This window comes from Cherax quadricarinatus, chromosome 43 (assembly GCF_038502225.1).
Source record: "Cherax quadricarinatus isolate ZL_2023a chromosome 43, ASM3850222v1, whole genome shotgun sequence".
Classification (NCBI taxonomy): domain Eukaryota; kingdom Metazoa; phylum Arthropoda; class Malacostraca; order Decapoda; family Parastacidae; genus Cherax; species Cherax quadricarinatus.
In genome coordinates this window covers 24,610,373-24,630,672 of record NC_091334.1, presented here as the reverse complement: position 1 = coordinate 24,630,672, position 20,300 = coordinate 24,610,373, and the positions used below count along the sequence as shown (strand labels likewise).

Here is a 20,300-nt window from a genome sequence, read left to right as displayed (position 1 = left end):
CTTATCTTATCTTATCTTATCACTTATCTGTTACAAGCAAATTTAGGAAATTTGCTTAGTATATCTGGTATCTTATTTTCATTAATAAGATATCTTGACATGTCACATAGGTTATTATACTGTCTGTCTCTGTATTCCTCAATAAGTGGACAATTAAGCACATAGTGTTCAAGAGAGTGACCATATGCCTGATCACATAATTTACATTTAGTTTGATCATCATCTGTGTGTCTTCCAAACTGCCAGAAGTACTTGTAACCAAGCCTAAGTCTGGCCACTACAACATCAGTCAGTACTTGTAACCAAGCCTAAGCCTGGCCACTACAACATCAGTCAGTACTTGTAACCAAGCCTAAGTCTGGCCACTACAACATCAGTCAGTACTTGTAACCAAGCCTAAGCCTGGCCACTACAACATCAGTCAGTACTTGTAACCAAGCCTAAGTCTGGCCACTACAACATCAGTCAGTACTTGTAACCAAGCCTAAGCCTGGCCACTACAACATCAGTCAGTACTTGTAACCAAGCCTAAGTCTGGTCACTACAACATCAGTCAGTACTTGTAACCAAGCCTAAGCCTGGCCACTACAACATCAGTCAGTACTTGTAACCAACCCTAAGTCTGGCCACTACAACATCAGTCAGTACTTGTAACCAAGCCTAAGCCTGGCCACTACAACATCAGTCAGTACTTGTAACCAACCCTAAGTCTGGCTACTACAACATCAGTCAGTACTTGTAACCAAGCCTAAGTCTGGCCACTACAACATCAGTCAGTACTTGTAACCAAGCCTAAGCCTGGCCACTACAACATCAGTCAGTACTTGTAACCAAGCCTAAGCCTGGCCACTACAACATCAGTCAGTACTTGTAACCAAGCCTAAGCCTGGCCACTACAACATCAGTCAGTACTTGTAACCAAGCCTAAGCCTGGCCACTACAACATCAGTCAGTACTTGTAACCAAGCCTAAGCCTGGCCACTACAACATCAGTCAGTACTTGTAACCAAGCCTACGTCTGGCCACTACAACATCAGTCAGTCTGTTCACATTGCAAGTTGCTCCATAAACATACTTATCTACGTTCATGTTATCATAGTGGGTTATAGATCTACTCAGGCTTCTAACTGCATTCCTATAACAATCATTTTCATTATTTACTTCTCTCCTAATATTATTCCTAATGCTAGACACAGTTATACCAAAGTTATATTCTACATTCTCCTTCTGGGTACTCTTCTTGGCTAACATATCAACTTTATCATGAAGGAGTAATCCAATGTGTGATGGGATCCATAGCAATTGTACATTAATTCCTTTGTCCCTAATTTTTGAGTATCTATACCTGGCTTCCCCAATGAGCATGTTGTTGGAGTCATTATATGAGCCAAGAGCCTTCAATGATGACATAGAATCAGTAATTATGGATGACAGAGAATCAGTTACAATTAAACTGTCAATCTTAAGGAGGTGGTGGTGGACGGCGGCGGCGGGTTCATTACGGCGTCACTTCCGGTGACTCTATAAACCATCAACAAACAAACTTTACACGAACCATCGCTCAAGTTTCCTTGTTTCTTCATTTATTTTAACGTCAGTGAGCGGTAAACCCTCAAGGAGAACTCACCACAGCCTCTGGTAACATATAATGAACATTTTAACTTGTTTTTGTAGGTTTTTATTTAGTATTTTAGGTAAAAATATGTTAATTACGAGGCGGACACTTCGAGTCCCAGGAGCCGGCGAGTTCTTGTTCCGAGTAAGTGGAGCCTCCTTTTTAAAGGGTATCTAGGGGCGGCAAAGGGATCTTAATTCAAGGAATAGGAGCCGCCACACTTTCTTGGATCACCTAATTACTTGCCTTTCCTACCTAGGTGCTGTATGGCACCTGTTTACCTGGAGTTTACCTGGAGAGAGTTCCGGGGGTCAACGCCCCCGCGGCCCGGTCTGTGACCAGGCCCCCTGGTGGATCAGCGCCTGATCAACCAGGCTGTTGCTGCTGGCTGCACGCAAACCAACGTACGAGCCACAGCCCGGCTGATCAGGAACTGACTTTAGGTGCTTGTCCAGTGCCAGCTTGAAGACTGCCAGGGGTCTGTTGGTAATCCCCCTTATGTGTGCTGGGAGGCAGTTGAACAGTCTCGGGCCCCTGACACTTATTGTATGGTCTCTTAACGTGCTAGTGACACCCCTGCTTTTCATTGGGGGGATGTTGCATCGTCTGCCAAGTCTTTTACTTTCGTAGTGGGTGATTTTCGTGTGCAAGTTCGGTACTAGTCCCTCTAGGATTTTCCAGGTGTATATAATCATGTATCTCTCCCTCCTGCGTTCCAGGGAATACAGTTTTAGGAACCTCAAGCACTCCCAGTAATTGAGGTGTTTTATCTCCGTTATGCACGCCGTGAAGGTTCTCTGTACATTTTCTAGGTCGGCAATTTCACCTGCCTTGAAAGGTGCTGTTAGTGTGCAGCAATATTCCAGCCTAGATAGAACAAGTGACCTGAAGAGTGTCATCATGGGCTTGGCCTCCCTAGTTTTGAAGTTTCTCATTATCCATCCTGTCATTTTTCTAGCAGATGCGATTGATACAATGTTAAGGTCCTTGAAGGTGACATCCTCCGACATGATCACTCCCAGGTCTTTGACGTTGGTGTTTCGCTCTGTTTTGTGGCCAGAATTTGTTTTGTACTCTGATGAAGATTTAATTTCCTCATGTTTACCATATCTGAGTAATTGAAATTTCTCATCGTTGAACTTCATATTGTTTTCTGCAGCCCACTGAAAGATTTGGTTGATGTCCGCCTGGAGCTTTGCAGTGTCTGCAATGGAAGACACTGTCATGCAGATTCGGGTGTCATCTGCAAAGGAAGACACGGTGCTGTGGCTGACATCCTTGTCTATGTCGGATATGAGGATGAGGAACAAGATGGGAGCGAGTACTGTGCCTTGTGGAACAGAGCTTTTCACCGTAGCTGCCTCGGACTTTACTCTGTTGACGACTACTCTCTGTGTTCTGTTAGTGAGGAAATTATAGATCCATCGACCGACTTTTCCTGTTATTCCTTTAGCATGCATTTTGTGCTCTATTACGCCAGGGTCACACTTGTCGAAGGCTTTTGCAAAGTCTGTATATATTACATCTGCATTCTTTTTGTCTTCTAGTGCATTTAGGACCTTGTCGTAGTGGTCCAATAGTTGAGACAGACAGGAGCGACCTGTTCTAAACCCATGTTGCCCTGGGTTGTGTAACTGATGGGTTTCTAGATGGGTGGTGATCTTGCTTCTTAGGATCCTTTCAAAGATTTTTATGATATGGGATGTTAGTGCTATTGGTCTGTAGTTCTTTGCTGTTGCTTTACTGCCCCCTTTGTGGAGTGGGGCTATGTCTGTTGTTTTTAGTAACTGTGGGACTACCCCCGTGTCCATGCTCCCTCTCCATAGGATGGAAAAGGCTCGTGATAGGGGCTTCTTGCAGTTCTTGATGAACACAGAGTTCCATGAGTCTGGCCCTGGGGCAGAGTGCATAGGCATGTCATTTATCACCTGTTCGAAGTCATTTGGCGTCAGGATAACATCAGATAGGCTTGTGTTAATCAAATTTTGTGGCTCTCTCATAAAAAATTCATTTTGATCTTCGACTCTCAGTCTGGTTAGCGGTTTGCTAAAAACTGAGTCATATTGGGACTTGAGTAGCTCACTCATTTCCTTGCTGTCATCTGTGTAGGACCCATCTTGTTTAAGTAGGGGCCCAATACTGGACGTTGTTCTCAATTTTGATTTGGCATAGGAGAAGAAATACTTTGGGTTTCTTTCGATTTCATTTATGGCTTTTAGTTCTTCCCGCGATTCCTGACTCCTAAAGGATTCTTTTAGCTTAAGTTCGATGCTTGCTATTTCTCTGACCAGTGTCTCCCTACGCATTTCAGATATATTGACCTCTTTTAGCCGCTCTGTTATTCTTTTCCGTCGCCTGTAAAGGGAGCGCCTGTCTCTTTCTATTTTACATCTACTCCTCCTTTTTCTTAGAGGAATAAGCCTTGTGCATACATCGAGTGCCACCGAGTTAATCTGTTCTAGGCATAAGTTGGGATCTGTGTTGCTTAGTATATCTTCCCAGCTTATATCGGTTAGGACTTGGTTTACTTGGTCCCACTTTATGTTTTTGTTATTGAAGTTGAATTTGGTGAATGCTCCCTCGTGACTAATCTCATTTTGTCGGTCTGGGGCTCCACGCATACATGTCTGAACCTCAATTATGTTGTGATCTGAGTATATTGTTTTTGATATGGTGACATTTCTTATCAGATCATCATTGTTAGTGAAGATGAGGTCTAGTGTATTTTCCAGTCTAGTAGGCTCTATTATTTGCTGGTTTAAATTGAATTTTGTGCAGAGATTTAAAAGCTCGCGTGAGTGTGAGTTTTCATCAGAGCTGCCTCCTGGTGTTATTACTGCAACAATATTATTTGCTATATTCCTCCATTTTAGGTGCCTTAAGTTGAAATCCCCCAGGAGCAAGATGTTGGGTGCAGGAGCTGGAAGATTTTCCAGACATTGGTCAATTTTTAACAGCTGTTCCTGGAATTGCTGGGATGTTGCATCTGGAGGCTTGTAGACTACCACAATGACTAGGTTTTGGTTCTCGACCTTTACTGCTAAAACTTCCACTACATCATTTGAGGCATTTAGCAGTTCTGTGCAAACAAGTGACTCTGCAATGTACAGGCCAACCCCCCCCTTTTGCCTGTTCACTCTGTCACATCTGTATAGGTTGTAATCTGGGATCCATATTTCGTTGTCCAAGTGATCCTTTATGTGGGTCTCAGTGAAAGCCGCGAACATTGCCTTTGCCTCTGGAAGCAGTCCACGGATGAAAGGTATTTTGTTGTTTGTTGCTGGCTTTAGACCCTGTATATTTGCAAAGAAGAATGTTATCGGACTGGTGGTATTGTTGGTACTGGGGGTGGGATTTTTTTTCCGGCATTTGTATCTGTATCTGTTGGTTTGGAGTGGAGGCCATCGACTGTGGTTCCACTCCAGGAATGACTGGATTTGGTGTACGATTTCTGCCATTTCCTGCCAGTTTTTTTTCCTTCCTGGCACTAAAAAACCTCTCCCTCTTGAGTGGCTGTGGCTACCCAGGTTTTCCCATGGCCTGGATGTTTTGTATCTTTTTGTCCCCTTTAGATGGTATGCCTGGCAATTTAAGTTATAGCACAGTCTTTCCTGTACTGAAGAGGTACACAGTTCAGGGTGAAAAAGCTTACAGGAAGGGAGTTTGCATTTTCCTGTTGTCATATGGGCATGGCATTTTCTAGGGTGGTCATAGTTGCACATCCCATCTGTTTTTCCAGATTTCCCATGCCAGCAGATACCGAGTGCATAGTATGTGCACAGGCTTGGTTTCCGTTTGCCTTGGGTTTCTGTGACTGTATTCCCTGTTGGTGTATGTTTCCCTGTCTTACTTCTATCCTCCCTAGCACCAACAATGGAGCTCCCACCAGTTGTTTTTGGTAATATATCCTCACTGTTGCTAGTGGAGTCCTCTTGTTTGCTATTTCCTGCGGTATTTCTAGTTTGTAATATTGGTTTTATCTTATCTTTGACTACACTTGTTTCCCTACTATGGCTCCTGTCCCCTATGAGGTCATTTATATGTATTCCTTCCTGCGTATAATTCCCGACTACCTGGACAAAATCTCCAGCTTCACCATTACTGTCTCCCAGGACAGCACCTCCAGCTTCACCATTACTGTCTCCCAGGACAGCACTATCAGCCCCACATTTACTGACTACCAGGACATCATCTCCAGCCTTACAGTTTCTGACTACATGGCCAGTATCAAGGGCAGTACCATTCAGCCCAGACTTTTTATGTTCCCATCTGTTGTAGAAAGCTTCCAGGTTTTCTATGAAAGCAGCTTTTTATACCCTTTTATACTCTTTTAATACCCTTGTGATTTTAGTCCACAGATTTATCTCATTTGGGCATACCCAAAAACACTTCCCTGTTTTAATACTGGTTGTAGCTAGTTCTTGGATATCTGCACAAGGGGCATGACACCAGTTTCCACAAAAATGACAATTTATGCATGTGGAAGCCTGTTTGTTTGACTGACCACAGACTACACACAGCTTCATAGTGATTTGAATGGTTGATTTACTGCAATTCTACTAGCAACCTCTTGAATATTCTATCAATAACCTCCTTAAATGAAGCTCTAGCTATTTGTATTTCTGTTTCTAACTGTTTTTGTATATTGGACAGCTTACCGTGCACGTTCCTGATATATATATTTAATGTTTGTGTTTATAAGGGCGCCTACAACCCCATCCGTTTACAGTCTGCTTTATTGTCCAACGAAACCGTTTGAAACCAGTCCAGGGTTCGGACCAGTCAAGGGTTCGGACCAGTCAAGGGTTCGGACCAGTCGATCTGATCTGATCAGTGGGTCACTTATTTAAACCATACTGGTCGGTGATTTGAGCTAACACATGAAGGATCTACTGGAAATTATCTACCCGAGTAATATGTGATTTGATTGATACAAAAGTATAACTTGTGTGTTGAAGAGCCGGTGACTGCTGGCAGCTCCTACAATGACGAACGGTCGACCTCAACCCTTTTTTATCAATCGCTGTATCTAGCTTTTCTATTTTTTTTTTCCGTCTCCACCACAATAAATGCTATATTATCACTATAGTTGACTGGTGCAAATTTTGGAGGAAGGACGCTTTTTCTGGAGTAATAATTGCTTCTCGTTGTGTATATTGCGACCGCTGGTAACTACAGGTTATATGAAATTCACAGTATATGTCTGGTATTTCAAGAAAAAAGAAACTAATGAAAGTCACTCCACTCCACTAAGTACCATTATAATACTGGTTAGTTGCTACTACAACACTGTATTCTGCTATTCACTGGTATCACTAGATTATATGCGAGTACACTAGCAAGCCAGGAAGATTATTAAAAACAGCTGACCTGTGGTAAGTTTCTGGCGACTTCTGGCACCTGCCTCTATAGGCTTATCACTTCATTTACAAATTCACCTGTTTTCAAATGACACTTTAGCCTTTATCATCAATATACTAGGGACCACTGTAGTATACACTTTAACACTATGTATACACAATGCTATCAGGGAGACATTCTTTCCTCTGACAAGAAAAGTTCAATTATTATTATTTTTTTCGCACGGCACCCAGGCCTATGATTCCCCTCTGGCAGTAAACTCTGCTAGGTAGTGCACACTAATTCTCCTTTTTTGACTCAGTATATAATGTTTTCCGCCCAAGATTGGTTCCAGGCGCTAGAGGGATGTATCGTATAGGATTGATGACACAAATTAAAGTTCTAGCACGTAAGAGCGACCGTGAAAACACGAGAAAACCCGGAGCACAACAAGGCACGCTGACACACACACACACACACATGTGATTGTGGGTTTAGTGGGTTTAGTGCTTCCTGTCAGTATTATTATAATAAAATGTAATAATAATAATTATAATATAAATATCATTGTGATAATAATAATAATAATAAAAATAATAATAATCGGCCAGTAGCTTGGGCCAGTAGATGGCTTGGACCGGCCTAACATGGGCCAGTAGATGGCTTGGACCAGCCTAACATGGGCCACTAGATGGCTTGGACTGGCCTAACATGGGCCAGTAGATGGCTTGGACCGGCCTAACATGGGCCAGTAGATGGCTTGGACCGGCCTAACATGGGCCAGTAGATGGCCTGGACCGGCATAACATGGGCCAGTAGATGGCTTGGACCGGCCTAACATGGGCCAGTAGATGGCTTGGACCGGCCTAACATGGGCCAGTAGATGGCTTGGACCGGCCTAACATGGGCCAGTAGATGGCTTGGACTGGCCTAACATGGGCCAGTAGATGGCTTGGACCAGCCTAACATGGGCCAGTAGATGGCTTGGACCGGCCTAACATGGGCCAGTAGATGGCTTGGACCGGCCTAACATGGGCCAGTAGATGGCTTGGATCGGCCTAACATGGGCCAGTAGATGGCTTGGACCGGCCTAACATGGGCCAGTAGATGGCTTGGACCGGCCTAACATGGGCCAGTAGATGGCTTGGACCGGCCTAACATGGGCCAGTAGATGGCTTGGACCGGCCTAACATGGGCCAGTAGATGGCTTGGACTGGGCTAACATGGGCCAGTAGATGGCTTGAACCGGCCTAACATGGGCCAGTAGATGGCTTGGACTGGCCTAACATGGGCCAGTAGATGGCTTGGACTGGCCTAACATGGGCCAGTAGATGGCTTGAACCAGCCTAGCATAGGCCAGTAGATGGCTTGGACTGGCCTAACATGGGCCAGTAGATGGCTATGACTGGCCTAACATGGGCTAGTAGATGGTTTGAACTGGCCTAACATGGGCTAGTAGATGGCTATGACTGGCCTAACATGGGCCAGTAGATGGCTATGACTGGCCTAACATGTGCCAGTAGATGGCTAGGACTGGCCTAACATGGGCCAGTAGATGGCTATGACTGGCCTAACATGGGCCAGTAGATGGCTATGGCTGGCCTAACATGGACCAGTAGATGGCTATGACTGGCCTAACATGGGCCAGTAGATGGCTATGACTGGCCTAACATGGGCCAGTAGATGGCTATGACTGGCCTAACATGGGTCAGTAGATGGCTATGACTGGCCTAACATGGGCCAGTAGAGGGCTATGACTGGCCTAACATGGGCCAGTAGATGGCTATGACTGGCCTAACATGGACCAGTAGATGGCTATGACTGGCCTAACATGGGCCAGTAGATGGCTATGACTGGCCTAACATGGGCCAGTAGATGGCTATGACTGGCCTAACATGGACCAGTAGATGGCTATGACTGGCCTAACATGGGCCAGTAGATGGCTATGACTGGCCTAACATGGGCCAGTAGATGGCTATGACTGGCTTAACATGGGCCAGTAGATGGCTATGACTGGCCTAACATGGACCAGTAGATGGCTATGACTGGCCTAACATGGGCAAGTAGATGGCTATGACTGGCCTAACATGGGCCAGTAGATGGCTATGACTGGCCTAACATGGGCCAGTAGATGGCTATGACTGGCCTAACATGGGCCAGTAGATGGCTATGACTGGCCTAACATGGGCCAGTAGATGGCTATGACTGGCCTACCATGGGCCAGTAGATGGCTATGACTGGCCTACCATGGGCCAGTAGATGGCTATGACTGGCCTAACATGGGCCAGTAGATGGCTATGACTGGCCTAACATGGACCAGTAGATGGCTATGACTGGCCTAACATGGGCCAGTAGATGGCTATGACTGGCCTAACATGGGCGAGTAGATGGCTATGACTGGCCTAACATGGGCCAGTAGATGGCTTGGACTGGCCTAACATGGGCCAGTAGATGGCTATGACTGACCTAACATGGGCCAGTAGATGGCTATGAATGGCCTAACATGGGCCAGTAGATGGCTTGGACTGGCCTGACATGGACCAGTAGATGGCTATGACTGGCCTAACATGGACCAGTAAATGGCTATGACTGGCCTAACATGGGCCAGTAGATGGCTATGGCTGGCCTAACATGGGCCAGTAGATGGCTATGACCGGCCTAACATGGGCCAGTAGATGGCTTGGACTGGCCTAACATGGGCCAGTAGATGGCTTGAACTGGCCTAACATGGGCCAGTAGATGGCTTGGACTGGCCTAACATGGGCCAGTAGATGGCTATGACTGGCCTAACATGGGCCAGTAGATGGCTATGACTGGCTTAACATGGGCCAGTAGATGGCTATGACTGGCCTAACATGGACCAGTAGATGGCTATGACTGGCCTAACATGGGCAAGTAGATGGCTATGACTGGCCTAACATGGGCCAGTAGATGGCTATGACTGGCCTAACATGGGCCAGTAGATGGCTATGACTGGCCTAACATGGGCCAGTAGATGGCTATGACTGGCCTAACATGGGCCAGTAGATGGCTATGACCGGCCTAACATGGGCCAGTAGATGGCTTGAACTGGCCTAACATGGGCCAGTAGATGGCTTGGACTGGCCTAACATGGGCCAGTAGATGGCAATGACTAGCCTAACATGGGCCAGTAGATGGCTTGAACTGGCCTAACATGGGCCAGTAGATGGCTATGAATGGCCTAACATGGGCCAGTAGATGGCTTGGACTGGCCTGACATGGACCAGTAGATGGCTATGACTGGCCTAACATGGACCAGTAAATGGCTATGACTGGCCTAACATGGGCCAGTAGATGGCTATGGCTGGCCTAACATGGGCCAGTAGATGGCTATGACCGGCCTAACATGGGCCAGTAGATGGCTATGACTGGCCTACCATGGGCCAGTAGATGGCTATGACTGGCCTAACATGGGCCAGTAGATGGCTATGACTGGCCTAACATGGACCAGTAGATGGCAATGACTAGCCTAACATGGGCCAGTAGATGGCTATGACTGGCCTAACATGGACCAGTAGATGGCTATGACTGGCCTAACATGGGCCAGTAGATGGCAATGACTGGCCTAACATGGACCAGTAGATGGCTATGACTGGCCTAACATGGGCCAGTAGATGGCTCTGACTGGCCTAACATGGGCCAGTAGATGGCTATGACTGGCCTAACATTTGCCAGTAGATGGCTATGACTGGCCTAACATGGGCCAGTAGATGGCTATGACTGGCCTAACATGGGCCAGTAGATGGCTATGACTGGCCTACCATGGGCCAGTAGATGGCTATGACTGGCCTACCATGGGCCAGTAGATGGCTATGACTGGCCTAACATGGGCCAGTAGATGGCTATGACTGGCCTAACATGGACCAGTAGATGGCTATGACTGGCCTAACATGGGCCAGTAGATGGCTATGACTGGCCTAACATGGGCCAGTAGATGGCAATGACTGGCCTAACATGGGCCAGTAGATGGCTTGGACTGGCCTAACATGGGCCAGTAGATGGCTATGACTGACCTAACATGGGCCAGTAGATGGCTATGAATGGCCTAACATGGGCCAGTAGATGGCTTGGACTGGCCTGACATGGACCAGTAGATGGCTATGACTGGCCTAACATGGACCAGTAAATGGCTATGACTGGCCTAACATGGGCCAGTAGATGGCTATGGCTGGCCTAACATGGGCCAGTAGATGGCTATGACCGGCCTAACATGGGCCAGTAGATGGCTTGGACTGGCCTAACATGGGCCAGTAGATGGCTTGAACTGGCCTAACATGGGCCAGTAGATGGCTTGGACTGGCCTAACATGGGCCAGTAGATGGCTATGGCTGGCCTAACATGGACCAGTAGATGGCTATGACTGGCCTAACATGGGCCAGTAGATGGCTATGACTGGCCTAACATGGGCCAGTAGATGGCTATGACTGGCCTAACATGGGTCAGTAGATGGCTATGACTGGCCTAACATGGGCCAGTAGAGGGCTATGACTGGCCTAACATGGGCCAGTAGATGGCTATGACTGGCCTAACATGGACCAGTAGATGGCTATGACTGGCCTAACATGGGCCAGTAGATGGCTATGACTGGCCTAACATGGGCCAGTAGATGGCTATGACTGGCCTAACATGGACCAGTAGATGGCTATGACTGGCCTAACATGGGCCAGTAGATGGCTATGACTGGCCTAACATGGGCCAGTAGATGGCTATGACTGGCTTAACATGGGCCAGTAGATGGCTATGACTGGCCTAACATGGACCAGTAGATGGCTATGACTGGCCTAACATGGGCAAGTAGATGGCTATGACTGGCCTAACATGGGCCAGTAGATGGCTATGACTGGCCTAACATGGGCCAGTAGATGGCTATGACTGGAGTAACATGGGCCAGTAGATGGCTATGACTGGCCTAACATGGGCCAGTAGATGGCTATGACTGGCCTAACATGGGCCAGTAGATGGCTATGACTGGCCTAACATGGGCCAGTAGATGGCTATGACTGGCCTACCATGGGCCAGTAGATGGCTATGACTGGCCTAACATGGGCCAGTAGATGGCTATGACTGGCCTACCATGGGCCAGTAGATGGCTATGACTGGCCTAACATGGACCAGTAGATGGCTATGACTGGAGTAACATGGGCCAGTAGATGGCTATGACTGGCCTAACATGGGCCAGTAGATGGCTATGACTGGCCTAACATGGGCCAGTAGATGGCTATGACTGGCCTAACATGGGCCAGTAGATGGCTATGACTGGCCTACCATGGGCCAGTAGATGGCTATGACTGGCCTAACATGGGCCAGTAGATGGCTATGACTGGCCTAACATGGACCAGTAGATGGCAATGACTAGCCTAACATGGGCCAGTAGATGGCTATGACTGGCCTAACATGGACCAGTAGATGGCTATGACTGGCCTAACATGGGCCAGTAGATGGCAATGACTGGCCTAACATGGACCAGTAGATGGCTATGACTGGCCTAACATGGGCCAGTAGATGGCTATGACTGGCCTAACATGGGCCAGTAGATGGCTATGACTGGCCTAACATGGGCCAGTAGATGGCTATGACTGGCCTAACATGGGCCAGTAGATGGCTATGACTGGCCTAACATGGGCCAGTAGATGGCTATGACTGGCCTACCATGGGCCAGTAGATGGCTATGACTGGCCTACCATGGGCCAGTAGATGGCTATGACTGGCCTAACATGGGCCAGTAGATGGCTATGACTGGCCTAACATGGACCAGTAGATGGCTATGACTGGCCTAACATGGGCCAGTAGATGGCTATGACTGGCCTAACATGGGCCAGTAGATGGCTATGACTGGCCTAACATGGGCCAGTAGATGGCTTGGACTGGCCTAACATGGGCCAGTAGATGGCTATGACTGACCTAACATGGGCCAGTAGATGGCTATGAATGGCCTAACATGGGCCAGTAGATGGCTTGGACTGGCCTGACATGGACCAGTAGATGGCTATGACTGGCCTAACATGGACCAGTAAATGGCTATGACTGGCCTAACATGGGCCAGTAGATGGCTATGGCTGGCCTAACATGGGCCAGTAGATGGCTATGACCGGCCTAACATGGGCCAGTAGATGGCTTGGACTGGCCTAACATGGGCCAGTAGATGGCTTGAACTGGCCTAACATGGGCCAGTAGATGGCTTGGACTGGCCTAACATGGGCCAGTAGATGGCTTGAACCAGCCTAACATGGGCCAGTAGATGGCTAGAACTGGCCTAACATGGGCCAGTAGATGGCTATGACTGGCCTAACATGGGCCAGTAGATGGCTATGACTGGCCTAACATGGGCCAGTAGATGGCTATGACTGGCCTAACATGGGCCAGTATGCATGCTTCTTTCTTCTTATGTTGTAATAATAGACCAGTGATATATATAATAATAATAATAATAATAATAATAATAATAATAATAATAATAATAATAATAATAATTTACTAATGCATCATTTATGTTTGAGACGGGTTGTGTGATGGTCATCAATATTTACTCCAGCGGTCAGATCATCATCAACGTTAGTGTTATCAATGTTGAGAAGACTGTGTGTGAGGTGGTTGTTGTCGTCGTTGGCTGTGCGGCGGCAGCAGCGGTGGTGGTGCAGAGGTGCAGCGGTGGTGGTGCAGCGGCAGCAGCAGCGGTGGTGCAGCAGTGCAGCGGTGGTGGTGCTGCAGCAGCAGCAGTGGTGGTGCAGCAGTGCAGCGGTGGTGGTGCAGCGGCAGCAGCAGCGGTGGTGCAGCTGTGCAGCAGCACCCCAGAGTAGCAGTATTCTGTCGCTGCTGCGAGACAAACCACTCAACCAAATCGTTAAAATTAATGTAAGTTGTTATTGTAAGTTAGGTTGAGTTAAAGTTAGCTTGAGTTAGTTTAAGTTAGCTTGAGTTAAAGTTAGCTTGAGTTAGTTTAAGTTAGCTTAAGTTAAAATTAGCTTCACTTAGTTTAAGTTAGCTTAAGTTAAAGTTAGCTTGAGATAGTTTAAGTTAGCTTAAGTTCAAGTTAGCTTGAGTTAGTTTAAGTTAGCTTAAGTTAAAGTTAACTTGAGTTAGTTTAACCCTTTGACTGTCGCGGCCGTATATATACGTCTTACGAGGTACCGTGTTTGACGTATATATACTCATAAATTCTAGCGGCTTCAAATCAAGCAGGAGAAAGCTGATAGGCCCACGTGAGAGAATGGGTCTGTGTGGTCAGTGTGCACCATATAAAAAAAAAACTGCAGCACGCAGTGCATAATGAGAAAAAAAAAAACTCCGACCGTTTTTTTTAATTAAAATGCCGACTTTGTGGTCTATTTTCGTATAGTATTTATGGTTGTATTCTCGTTTTCTTGGTCTCACTTGATAGAATGGAAAACATATTATAGAAATAGAGGTGATTTTGATTGATTTTACTATAAAAAGAACCTAGAAATGGAGCTCAAATTAGGGGAAATGTTTGATTTTTGCCAATGTTCAAAAGTAAACAAATGATGTCATTGTCCAATAAATGTCCAACTAGCCATTCTAATATGCAGTCATGAATGGGTTGATGTTATTTATACAATTATTACAGTATTGCAGTAGTCTACATAATAGTAAGTCTTCTATTTTTTGTTTGAATAAAAATTCAAAATAGAAAGCAAGAGTAATATCAGAGGTGCCTGGAGACATGACTGATGAACAAAGAAAATGTTATTTTAGAGCCAGGAATGTCTGCATTGTTCATTCTGGACCTTATTTTGAAATTGTCATATTTTTTAGTTTTCGTGAAATTGGCCAAATTGCAAATTTCTGACCACATTATTGGGCAGTTGAAATTGGTAAATGGGCAGGTTCTTGTACTCAATCGATAGAAAAAAATGGAGTTCTAAAGAAATAGCTATGAGTTTGGGCAACTGGAACAATGGAATTAGCCGAAAATAGGGCTCAAATTGGGCGAAATCACCGATTTGTAAACAGCGCCGAGGTCGCTAACTTCGCGAGAGCATAATTCTGTCAGTTTTCCATCAAATTTCGTTTTTTTTGGTGTCATTACAATCGGGAAAAGATTCTCTATCATTTCATAAGAAAAAATAATTTTTTTTTTAAATTTTGCGACACCATGAGACACCTCAGGATTGGGGGTTGCGACAGTCAAAGGGCTAAGTTAGCTTAAGTTAAAGTTAGCTTGAGTTAGTTTAAGTTAGCTTAAGTTATGTTTATTTAGTTAAGAAAGGAACCTTATAATAATTGTAACAGTGACAGATTTTGACGAGAAACCCTGAGTTATTCCCCCTCACAACCCCTCACAATCACCACTTGTGAGGCCCCTCAGAGCCCCTCACAACCCCTCACAATCACCCCTCGTGAGGCCCCTCACAACTCCTCACAATCACCACTTGTGAGGCCCCTCACAACCCTTCACAATCCCTCACAATCACCACTTGTGAGGCCCCTCACAACCCTTCACAACCCCTCACAATCACTACTTGTGAGGCCCCTCACAATCACCACTTGTGAGACCCCTCACAATCACCACTTGTGAGGCCCCTCACAGCCCTTCACAACCCCTCACAATTGCCACTTGTGAGGCCCCTCACAACCCCTCACAATCACCTCTTATGAGACCCCTCACAACCCCTCACAACCCTTCACAACCCCTCACAATCACTTGTGAGACCCCTCACAACCCCTCACCCTCACCATTTGTAAGGCCCCTCACAACCTCTCACCCTCACCACTTGTAAGGCCCCTCACAACCCCTCACCCTCACCACTTGTAAGGCCCCTCACAACCCCTCACTCTCACCACTTGTAAGGCCCCTCACAACCCCTCACCCTCACCACTTGTAAGGCCTCTCACAACTTGTAAGGCCCCTCACAACCCCTCACCCTCACAGCTTGTGAGGCCCCTCACAACCCCTCACCCTCACCACTTGTGAGGCCCCTCACAACCCCTCACCCTCACCACTTGTGAGGCCCCTCACAACCCCTCAACCTCACCACTTGTGAGGCCCCTCACAACCCCTCAACCTCACCACTTGTGAGGCCCCTCACAACCCCTCAACCTCACCACTTGTGAGGCCCCTCACAACCCCTCACAACCCCTCACCCTCACAACTTGTGAGGCCCCTCACAACCCCTCACCACTTGTGAGGCCCCTCACCCTCACCACTTGTGAGGCCCCTCACAACCCCTCACCCTCACCACTTGTGAGGCCCCTCACAACCCCTCAACCTCACCACTTGTGAGGCCCCTCACAACCCCTCACCCTCACCACTTGTGAGGCCAATCACAACCCCTCACCCTCACCACTTGTGAGGCCCCTCACAACCCCTCAACCTCACCACTTGTGAGGCCCCTCACAACCCCTCACCCTCACCACTTGTGAGGCCCCTCACAACCCCTCACCCTCACCACTTGTGAGGCCCCTCACAACCCCTCAACCTCACCACTTGTGAGGCCCCTCACAACCCCTCAACCTCACAACTTGTGAGGCCCCTCACAACCACTCACCCTCACAACTAGAGCAAGATGGACGAAGTGAAGCTCAGTGAAGCTGAGGATGTTGACGGGTGTTTAAAATGCCACAATTTACAATTTCTCCTCTAAAGGTCATAATATGTTATTGTTTAATATTATAGTGACTTAAAATTAACACTGTGAAAAGCTTTTGCAATAACCAAATTTTGTAAACATTTTGTGGAATAAGCAGAAATTTTTGAGAAAAATGAAATTATAAGTTTGATTCTTGGCGAGGGTAGAAACATTGTCTTTATACCGGTTGTCTGTGTTGACCATCAGTGACTGGTGTGGGTGGCATCCTGGGTGTTACTGGACTGGTGTGGGTGGCATCCTGGGTGTTAGTGGACTGGTGTGGGTGGCATCCTGGTGTTAGTGGACTGGTGTGGGTGGCATCCTGGGTGTTAGTGGACTGGTGTGGGTGGCATCCTGGGTGTTAGTGGACTGGTGTAGGTCACATCCTGGGTGTTAGTGGACTGGTGTGGGTGGCATCCTGGGTGTTACTGGACTGGTGTGGGTGGCATCCTGGGTGTTAGTGGACTTGTGTAGGTCACATCCTGGGTGTTAGTGGACTGGTGTGGGTGGCATCCTGGGTGTTACTGGACTGGTGTGGGTGGCATCCTGGGTGTTACTGGACTGGTGTGGGTGGCATCCTGGGTGTTACTGGACTGGTGTGGGTGGCATCCTGGGTGTTACTGGACTGGTGTGGGTGGCATCCTGGTTGTTACTGGACTGGTGTGGGTGGCATCCTGGGTGTTACTGGACTGGTGTGGGTCACATCCTGGGTGTTAGTGGACTGGTGTGGGTCACATCCTGGGTGTTAGTGGACTGGTGTGAGTCCATCCTGGGTGTTAGTGGACTGGTGTGGGTCACATCCTGGGTGTTACTGGACTGGTGTGGGTGGCATCCTGGGTGTTAGTGGACTGGTGTGGGTCACATCCTGGGTGTTAGTGGACTGGTGTGGGTCACATCCTGGGTGTTAGTGGACTGGTGTGGGTGGCATCCTGGGTGTTAGTGGACTGGTGTGGGTCACATCCTGGGTGTTACTGGACTGGTGTGGGTCACATCCTGGGTGTTAGTGGACTGGTGTGGGTGGCATCCTGGGTGTTAGTGGACTGGTGTGAGTCACATCCTGGGTGTTAGTGGACTGGTGTGGGTGGCATCCTGGGTGTTAGTGTGCTGGTGTGGGTCACATCCTGGGTTAGTGGACTGGTGTGGGTCACATCCTGGGTGTTAGTGGACTGGTGTGGGTCACATCCTGGGTGTTAGTGGACTGGTGTGGGTCACATCCTGGGTGTTAGTGGACTGGTGTGGGTGGCATCCTGGGTGTTAGTGGACTGGTGTAGGTCACATCCTGGGTGTTAGTGGACTGGTGTGGGTGGCATCCTGGGTGTTACTGGACTGGTGTGGGTGGCATCCTGGGTGTTACTGGACTGGTGTGGGTGGCATCCTGGGTGTTACTGGACTGGTGTGGGTGGCATCCTGGGTGTTACTGGACTGGTGTGGGTGGCATCCTGGTTGTTACTGGACTGGTGTGGGTGGCATCCTGGGTGTTACTGGACTGGTGTGGGTCACATCCTGGGTGTTAGTGGACTGGTGTGGGTCACATCCTGGGTGTTAGTGGACTGGTGTGAGTCCATCCTGGGTGTTAGTGGACTGGTGTGTGTCACATCCTGGGTGTTACTGGACTGGTGTGGGTGGCATCCTGGGTGTTAGTGGACTGGTGTGGGTCACATCCTGGGTGTTAGTGGACTGGTGTGGGTCACATCCTGGGTGTTAGTGGACTGGTGTGGGTGGCATCCTGGGTGTTAGTGGACTGGTGTGGGTCACATCCTGGGTGTTACTGGACTGGTGTGGGTCACATCCTGGGTGTTAGTGGACTGGTGTGGGTGGCATCCTGGGTGTTAGTGGACTGGTGTGGGTCACATCCTGGGTGTTAGTGGACTGGTGTGGGTGGCATCCTGGGTGTTAGTGTGCTGGTGTGGGTCACATCCTGGGTTAGTGGACTGGTGTGGGTCACATCCTGGGTGTTAGTGGACTGGTGTGGGTCACATCCTGGGTGTTAGTGGACTCGTGTGGGTCACATCCTGGGTGTTAGTGGACTGGTGTGAGTCCATCCTGGGTGTTAGTGGACTGGTGTGGGTCACATCCTGGGTGTTAGTGGACTGGTGTAGGTCACATCCTGGGTGTTAGTGGACTGGTGTGGGTCACATCCTGGGTGTTAGTGGACTGGTGTGGGTCACATCCTGGGTGTTAGTGGACTGGTGTGGGTTACATCCTAGGTGTTAGTGGACTGGTGTGGGTCACATCCTGGGTGTTAGTGGACTGGTGTAGGTCACATCCTGGGTGTTAGTGGACTGGTGTGGGTCACATCCTGGGTGTTACCGGACTGGTGTGGGTCACATCCTGGGTGTTACTGGACTGGTGTGTGTCACATCCTGGGTGTTAGTGGACTGGTGTGGGTCACATCCTGGGTGTTACTGGACTGGTGTGGGTCACATCCTGGGTGTTAGTGGACTGGTGTGGGTGGCATCCTGGGTGTTAGTGGACTGGTGTGGGTCACATCCTGGGTGTTACTGGACTGGTGTGGGTCACATCCTGGGTGTTAGTGGACTGGTGTGGGTGGCCTCCTGGGTGTTAGTGGACTGGTGTGGGTCACATCCTGGGTGTTACTGGACTGGTGTGGGTCACATCCTGGGTGTTAGTGGACTGGTGTGGGTGGCATCCTGGGTGTTAGTGGACTGGTGTGGGTCACATCCTGGATGTTACTGGACTGGTGTGGGTCACATCCTGGGTGTTAGTGGACTGGTGTGGGTGGCATCCTGGGTGTTAGTGGACTGGTGTGGGTCACATCCTGGGTGTTAGTGGACTGGTGTGGGTCACATCCTGGGTGTTAGTGGACTGGTGTGGGTGGCATCCTGGGTGTTAGTGGACTGGTGTGGGTCACATCCTGGGTGTTAGTGGACTGGTGTGGGTCACATCCTGGGTGTTAGTGGACTGGTGTGGGTCACATCCTGGGTGTTAGTGGACTGGTGTGGGTCACATCCTGGGTGTTAGTGGACTGGTGTGGGTCACATCCTGGGTGTTAGTGGACTGGTGTAGGTCACATCCTGGGTGTTAGTGGACTGGTGTGGGTCACATCCTGGGTGTTAGTGGACTGGTGTGGGTCACATCCTGGGTGTTAGTGGACTGGTGTGGGTTACATCCTAGGTGTTAGTGGACTGGTGTGGGTCACATCCTGTGTGTTAGTGGACTGGTGTAGGTCACATCCTGGGTGTTAGTGGACTGGTGTGGGTCACATCCTGGGTGTTACCGGACTGGTGTGGGTCACATCCTGGGTGTTACTGGACTGGTGTGTGTCACATCCTGGGTGTTAGTGGACTGGTGTGGGTCACATCCTGGGTGTTAGTGGACTGGTGTGAGTCACATCCTGGGTGTTAGTGGACTGGTGTGGGTCACATCCTGGGTGTTAGTTGACTGGTGTGGGTCACATCCTGGGCGTTAGTGGACTGGTGTGGGTCACATCCTGGGTGTTAGTGGACTGGTGTGGGTCACATCCTGGGTGTTAGTGGACTGGTGTGGGTCACATCCTGGGCGTTAGTGGACTGGTGTGGGTCACATCCTGGGTGTTAGTGGACTGGTGTGGGTCACATCCTGGGTGTTAGTGGACTGGTGTGGGTCACATCCTGGGTGTTAGTGGACTGGTGTGGGTTACATCCTGGGTGTTATTGGACTGGTGTGGGTCGCATGCTGAGTGTTAGTGGACTGGTGCGGGTCACATCCTGGGTGTTTGTGGACTGGTGTGGGTCACA

At 48.4% G+C, this 20,300-nt stretch overlaps 1 protein-coding gene across 2 annotated transcripts in view; it reads left to right on the top strand.

The window, feature by feature from the left end:
* The first annotated feature begins 1,491 nt into the window (after positions 1 to 1,491).
* The window catches only part of AsnRS-m (asparagine--tRNA ligase, mitochondrial), an 83,798-nt gene continuing 64,989 nt past the window's right edge, over positions 1,492 to 20,300 (top strand). For both annotated transcript variants that reach the window (XM_070093740.1, XM_070093739.1), the window contains exons 1-2: positions 1,492 to 1,638; positions 13,509 to 13,828. In XM_070093740.1, the coding sequence (XP_069949841.1) occupies positions 13,541 to 13,828 (288 nt within the window). In that variant the 5' untranslated portion in view covers positions 1,492 to 1,638; positions 13,509 to 13,540. The remainder of the gene's footprint in view (positions 1,639 to 13,508; positions 13,829 to 20,300) is intronic.